Raw genomic sequence first — 7,781 nt, forward strand, 5'->3', positions numbered from 1 at the left:
TTTTCTACACGATTGTCCTTATTTTTCATGACCCTGACCTTTGTTTCCTACAAACACAATGTCTTTACTACTCTGATGATGGGTTTTTTTTCTCCGTTTGTTTTGTTTCTTCCATGACTTTGTATAATTATTATTTAAATACCTATATAAAATAATCCTTCAGTTGTTCTCTGAGACCTGATAATCCTTTTTTATCATGGATATGCGAATGAATAACAACTACGTAAACATAAATAAATAATATAAATTGAAATTCGGGAGACGCCAAAAAACGATAAAAAACACACACATAACAAAAACAAAGCAATAAATTGGTGAAGAGAAGAGACATTACAGGGTGATGCTAAGGAGTAAGTGAGTAGTGACCGTAGCGTATTCTTATATAATTTCCGTAACGTCAAAAAGAGAGGGGAGAATAAAAAAATCAAAGTTTGAATAAATCTCCGCCATTTCTTTTCTCCCCCCCCCCCTTTAAAAAATGTCTCCTCCTCTTTTTGTATGTAAGAGGGAGCGAGACAGAGAAAGAGAGAGAGAATCGCCGCTTCCGTCATTTTTTTTTAAATTTTACTCGCACGCGTTATTCGTCCTGGAGAAGCGCTCCCTTACTCTTCCTCCTCCTCTGAGTGTGAGCGCAGGGAGAGAGGAAGAGAGAGAGAGAGGGAGAAAAAAAAAGTTTTTTTTTCTCCTTTTTTTTTCTTGCATGGAGTTCAGTTTCGTTTGAATTGATCCTAAGGTAGATAGTCGCAGTCGTAGTACTAGTAGTAGTTGTACTGGGAAAGAGAAAGAGAGAGAGAAAAGGAAAAGGGGAAAAAAAGAGAAAAAAAGGAGACAGTTTTAAAACCTGATTTTTTTTATTTTTTTTCACTGTTGTTTAATTGGATAATTTTTTCGCGAGATTTCAAATTAGTTATAAGAAAGATTAGTTTCGTGGTGAATATATACGACATCAATTAATAAATGTTTATTTAAAACGTGTGCAATGTTCTATAGACAGAATTAACTTGATAGATATCAACAACGGACTAAAAGTGAACGTGTGTGTGTGTATATGTGTGGAATGAAGAGACTTGGAAAACGGAGAGCAAGTCCGTGGAGAGGCTCAGTCATCATCACACATTAAGAGACATTCAGAGAAATAGTTCAGAGCTTCTTCATCAGACAAAGAGCAAGTCTCAAATCAATTTGATTCAACAACATACTCTAACTAACAAATCAGTTACTCTCCCAACATGACACTTGTAGCCGAGTCATTAGGTAAGACCCATGAGATCGATATTTATTATTCTATAATATTATGAGATATAAGGCTAATGTAAATCCTGGGAGCGTAGAATTGATTTCCGCTACTCAAATTTCAAGGTAGACTTAGTTATTAGCTAATACGATTAACTGCCTTGTAACTTGAGGTGCACGGAGGGGGTTTGATTTGTGTTTTTAATAGTATTATGACTGATCGTATTTACATTTTTTATTCTAGTGGTTTGAATCAGATTTATCTGATAGATTAATACCATATAGTTATTCAAAGGAGTTCTTTTATTTTTGGTCCTCATATAGTTCTGCCGAATATTTGCAGTGGACGGAATATGAATGGAACTAGTAGTAGCGGCTATTCTCTGTGTGTGGGATGTGGCACACAGATCCATGACCAATATATCCTTCGTGTGGCTCCTAATCTGGAGTGGCATGCCGCCTGTCTCAAATGCAATGAGTGCCAAATGTTTCTTGATGAAAAGTGTACTTGCTTCGTACGAGACGGGAAAACGTTTTGTAAAAAGGACTATGTTCGGTAAGTTCAAAATAATTTTTTAACCCCTTTCAATTATGTTTAAAAGCCTGGATCCAAATTTAAGTCCTAGTTTTCATACACAAATTAAAATAAGGTCAGTTTGTGTTAGGGAACCAACTGTTACTACTATTAACTAGACCAAGGATGCCCAACGCTTTATTATACTGGGCTCCATTTCCAATTGAAATATATTAATGGGCCACAGAACATATTCAATTAAATTTCATTAAAAATGGCTTCAATAAACAAACCCATTAAATATATATATTTATTTCAAATTTAGGCCAAATATAAAAAAAAAGACTAAATCTAATTTTTCAAGGGCAAAATACTTGAACAATGGCAATTATTTTTTATTTGGAGAAGGGGGGCTTGGTTATGTTGAATTTTTTGAAAAAATTAAAAATTTTGCTCCGTCGATTAATTTGATCTAATATTTTTTTTTTTTTGAAAATAAATCTTTAAAAAATTTTTTTATCTATTTTCTCTTTTAAATTTTTTTTTTTCTCGGAGTATAATTTTTCAGAAATTTCTTTATTTGGGGGTGATATTGCGACACTTTTTGTAAAAAATACTATTTGAAGTAATGAGCTGCGCTTAAAATAAGGTCATTTTGTCTTACTAGAAAGGTTTAGAATGCTTTGGAAACCCCCAGATGAATAATAAAGATATCCTATGATTTTGCAGATTATTTGGCACAAAGTGCGAAAAGTGTTGCCGGAGCTTTGGAAAGAACGATTATGTGATGCGTGCTAAAAATAAGATATTCCATTTGGAATGTTTCCGTTGTGTTGCCTGCGAGAAACAGCTCGTTCCCGGGGATGAGTTTGCTCTCCGACAAGACGAGCTCTTTTGCAAGGAGGATCACCGAGAGTCCCTTGTCGAGTCCAAAGTCAACACCATGCACAATAATAATAATAATAACAATATCCACAGCAAGGATCTACTCCTGGACTCCTCTGCCATGCTTCTCCATCACCACGCCAATCTCCATCACCACAACACTTCCAACAGCTCCGAGGACAACTCTGAGGGTGAGTACCCCCCTCTGTTCCCCTTTCGTCATCAACCGAATCTCCCATCTTCCTTTCCAGCACACCTCGATTTTTCCGACGAGGATATGAGCATTGTTGACTCCCAAGAGGACGTACTGAGCGGTGTGTCCAGCTTAGGCGGCGGAGGTGGATTAGGAAGTATATCCTTTGGATCTAAAAAGGGATCTTCCTCCGCTCTTTCAAAGAAGAACGCGGATCGGAAAAGTGCGCGAGCACGAACAGTTTTGAGTGAAAAACAATTAAATATTTTAAAAACGTGCTATTCTGCGAATCCGAGGCCGGATGCGCTGATGAAGGAACAACTTGTGGAAATGACGGCCCTCTCTCCACGCGTTATTCGAGTCTGGTTTCAAAATAAAAGGTGCAAGGATAAAAAAATTCAAAATCGACTCTTGGAAAAACAAATGCAGCGAGAAAGTGTAAGGCAAAAATTATTTCATCATTAATTATTTGATTAATAAGAAAAAGGCTTCCACTAAACCTTTGTAGCCTCCGGAAAATGAATCAACAAACCCACGAACGTTTCTTTTTAGTCCAAATAAAATCCTAATCTTCTTTTTCAATTGGTCCCCATAAATAAATGATTTGATTTTTTTTTCTGGTTGATTTTTTGAGTAATTTAAAATCTCTCTTCAGATCTCTCAAAAGCAAATTACAACAGCTTAATAATAATAATAATATCTAGAAAAAAACGATCAAAATAAATATATTTTTTTTGTAAGAGAAAAAAGAAAAAGATCTCTGATAAGATAGAAGTCCTGTTATTAGTGGATGGTCTGGTGGTGGGTTCTTTGAGTAGTCGTGGTGGATTCAAAATGGGGATTCTCTTTATCTTTAAAAAAAAAAAAAAAAAAAAAAAAAAAAACTTTTATCAATTTTTTTTATTTTTTTGAATTGAATTGTTGTTATTCAATCTTGGAATTCCTTGGAGAGGGGGAGAAAAGGAACTAGAAAGAGAAAAATCTAAATAAAAAATAAAAAATTTGAAGGCTCATAAGATTTGTTATGAAAAAAAAAAAAAAAAAATTTTTTATTTCTGCTGTCGTTCACTTGAAGTAAATAAATATTCATGAAGTAGATGTCATCATCAAATAATAATTCAGCAAACCCCATATCAACTCACAAGGGAATCCATGTTCCTGTAACTTCAAAAAATATCAAATATTTAAATGATTTTATACGGTATACATAACCAGTCAGCTGAATAGTATGCATATCTCCCTTTCTAAGCAAACAATTCCACAACATCAAATAGAAATCTCCTTTTATTGACTCACTTTAATCATTATTTTATTTATATTATTTTCCGTTAAAATGTACTTATTTATTTTTATATAATATCTTCTCAGGGCTATGAAATTACATTTATTTATTTATATATTCATTCGGGAAAGAAAGGGTATTAATATTAATTGAAAGAGTCAATCATTGAGACACAACAAACAAAGAGAGTCAAATATTATTCCTATTCAAAAATTGTCAAAATATATATTATTTATAAGTTCAAATTCTCCCTTTTTTTTTTCCTTCTTCCTTTTTCTTCTACTTTTCAATTCTCCTTTTTTCCCCCTTCCCCTTCTAATGGTCAAAAAAAGAATACTGTCAATTTCTTTTAACGATCCTTTATTTTATTTTTTTTTAAATATATATTAACAACTTAACTTTAAGAGAGATAAAGGGAAAATTATCCTTCAAGGTAGAAGTTGGAAACTTACTTTGCCATACTAACTACATATTCCCTAAACTACTTTTATCTGACGAAAAAAAATAAAAATAATAAAATTTAATTGTTTTTTTTACTGATTCCAGGATGGCCGTAAATTGGGCTATGGGAATATGCATGGCATCCCCATGGTTGCAACATCCCCTGTGAGACATGACTCTCCTGTAGGTATGAATCCCGTAGAGATATCTTCTTATGAGCCACCATGGAAGGCCCTTTCCGACTTTGCCTTAAACACGGATCTGGATCGACTTCATCCCAACAATCCACATTTTCAACATTTGGTGAATCAGGTAAACATATATCTTTATTAATTTGGAGTACCGTCATGGGGGTTATAGTCCCTCCAGCCCAAATCAACCCAAAATTATCCGTTCCCTAAAAGAAATAATTAATGGCGTACCTCAATGGACAACGCACTTGGTAAAACTATTCTCTTGAACTCAATGTGCGTGGGTTCGCGCCCCGGTGATTCCTAGAAAGGGAAATATATTTTATGTATATGGACTTCAAAAAAGATTTCTATGTCAGATGGTGTAATTTTAATACTTTAATATTTACTTATACTGAATCAGGTCAACTCCGTCTGACCAATTAAAGAAACATTTTTACTCAAAAAATGAAGATCCCCAACCAAAATAAAAACTTGCAAAGGCCCTGTATAATAGTGTTGGTTTTTCATTAAGAAAAACAAGGATCCTCATCATTTTTGTAAGGGACAACTCATTTGCTCAAGGATGTCTGTGTTTTGGACCGGTCTTTAAGTACCATATTGTCTATGGTTTCAAAACAAAATATCGAACTTAACAAAAATTGGTATATATACAAAAATTGTTGATCTGGACATATGTTCCGGAGCGTTCGGATACTTTGTTATCAATTCATGAAATGTACGATTCTTTGTGAGACAAACAACTATTGAGTGTTGATTTATTTATTATTAATGAAGTTTCAAAACATATTTTCAAAAAAGAATTTATTAATATTTTATTTTTAAATATTCCAAATATCAAGCCCCCCACCTAAAACTGATTGGACTACGAGTGTTCTTCTTTTTTTAAATCAGAATAGGTTTTACCAATTTAGAGGATATGGGATATTTCAATAAATCTCATATCATTTTTGTAAAACCAAAACAATAATTTCAAGGACGTATTTTGAACCGGTCTTTAACTACAATTATTTATCTATGATTTCAAACCAAAATATTCAAAATATCGAACCGAACAAAAATCGGGTGTCCACAGGATTTTGTTTTGAGAGGGTTAATTTTTTTTTATGAGACAATATATATTTTTTGAAAAATGTTAGTGTAAAAATATTTTGGTAAAGGTTGAATAAAAAAAATCACCTATTTTCGCAATGAAAGAAGTCTTACAATGGGATAATTTTTGTACGTTACGACCAAAAATTTCTCTATTTTGGGAGAGCGTTCAAGGGACTACGGGTTCCTTCCTACTTTGAAGTATATGTGATAAGTATAATAATTTTTTTTACACACTTAAAAACAACTCTAAAAGGATTTTTTTTCCCTGTAAAATATCCTAAATCAGGTTGTTTAAATGATAGTCAAAAAGATTTGAGGTTTTTTATTAGGCTATCAATGTACAATTTTGATCATTAAAAGTCCCGCCTTTTTTAAGTTAAAGGCAATCAATTGCTATAATATAATTCAAGAAGGTATATTGATGACTCTTATTTTGTCTACTCAAATCACGACTGTTCAATCTTTTGCATATATTCATAAATAGACAATTTGGAAAATACTCAAAGCAAAACACAGATTACAGATAATAATTTATCAAAAATAATTATGCATTAAAAAACATAGTTCATTATATTTTATGATTTGAGGGTTTTGATAGATTTTCATGAAAATAGATAATATCTAGAGCAGGGTATTAGGACACCTTCCAAAAAAGCCCTACTAATAATCCACTCCAATTTTCTTTGCAGATGCATGGGAACTTTGTTCCTGAAGGAGGTCCTCCTCCTCCGGGCAGTGAGAGTGGTCCCGTTTTGGACGCCTCCCCCTACCATCCTCCAATCCATCATCCGCACCATCCATCACTTCTTCATCAAGGTCCACCCCCACCGCTGGATCCCTCCAACAATGATCACTTTGTACCGTCCTCTGAGTTCTCTTCTTCCTCGGCTGTTCCACCGCCTCCGGGAGGAATTTCTCCACACTCCTCACGTGTGGACTCTCCATTGAGTGAGCCGCCCAATAACGTTGTAACATCCTCATCCTCTGGAGGCTCAAACAACAACGATCCACAGCCCTCATCCAATGCTCCATCACTTCCACCTGGTTCGAACTAATTGGATGTTAACTTGGATAATTTTTTTTTTGCATCATACATACTTTTTATATTTTTGAAAAAGAAGAGCCGCGGTGTCGCCATTTTCCCACCCTTGGACTCACTATCATACATACATACGAAATAAATAAAATACTTTTATTGAAGCTATTCATACATATTACATATTATAAAAACACAAACAATTATTATCATCTTAATGACCTGTTAATTAACGATGATTAATATACATATACATATATATTATGGTATGAGAATTATTCATTATTTCAGTATTGAAGACGCAATCTTTCATTTGTTATAAAAAAATCTAAAATCAATAGATATTTACAGAAAATTAAATTTTTCGTGAAAATAATTAAAAAGTCACATTTTGGCGAAAAAAATTTCAAAAATCGATTGCTAGTCAAAGAAAATTTAATTTTTTGGAAAAAAATTCCAAAGCAATTACAAAAATCCACTGTTGTTCACAAAAAACTATAAATTTTTAAATATTAAGTTTTTTGAAAAGAAAATCAAAATCTATAGGTTTTCAAAAAAGATTACAAAAATCTATAGCTATTCACAGAAAATTAAATGTTTTGTAGACAAATTTCAGTTATTAAATTTTTTGTAGAAAAATTTCAATTATTAAATTTTTTGAAGAAAAATTTTTTGTAGAAAAATTTCAACTATTAATTTTTGTAGAAAAATTTCAAAAATCCTCAGCTATTCACAAAAAAATTAATTTTTTAGAAAAAAATGTCAAAAACCCAAAACTATTCACTAAAAATTAAAAATATGAAATTTTTGGCTCTTTTGCAGAATTTGCAGAAAGAAAAAATTTTACCTCGATTTTTGGCAAAGTTTTTTTCTTTCTCACCCCCCAAAAAAAGTAAATTAAACAGCAAAAA

General features: G+C 32.7%; 1 protein-coding gene across 1 annotated transcript; it reads left to right on the top strand.

The window, feature by feature from the left end:
- The first annotated feature begins 604 nt into the window (after positions 1-604).
- On the top strand, positions 605-7,129 carry LOC121123304 (insulin gene enhancer protein ISL-1). The gene is made up of 6 exons (XM_040718425.2): positions 605-1,254; positions 1,558-1,789; positions 2,477-2,823; positions 2,884-3,263; positions 4,654-4,860; positions 6,524-7,129. Exons 1-6 carry the CDS (start codon positions 1,230-1,232, stop codon positions 6,887-6,889), a joined length of 1,557 nt encoding a protein of 518 aa, XP_040574359.1. The 5' UTR covers positions 605-1,229; the 3' UTR covers positions 6,890-7,129.
- The last annotated feature ends 652 nt before the right edge of the window (positions 7,130-7,781 follow it).

This window comes from Lepeophtheirus salmonis, chromosome 8 (assembly GCF_016086655.4).
Source record: "Lepeophtheirus salmonis chromosome 8, UVic_Lsal_1.4, whole genome shotgun sequence".
Lineage (NCBI taxonomy): Eukaryota > Metazoa > Arthropoda > Copepoda > Siphonostomatoida > Caligidae > Lepeophtheirus > Lepeophtheirus salmonis.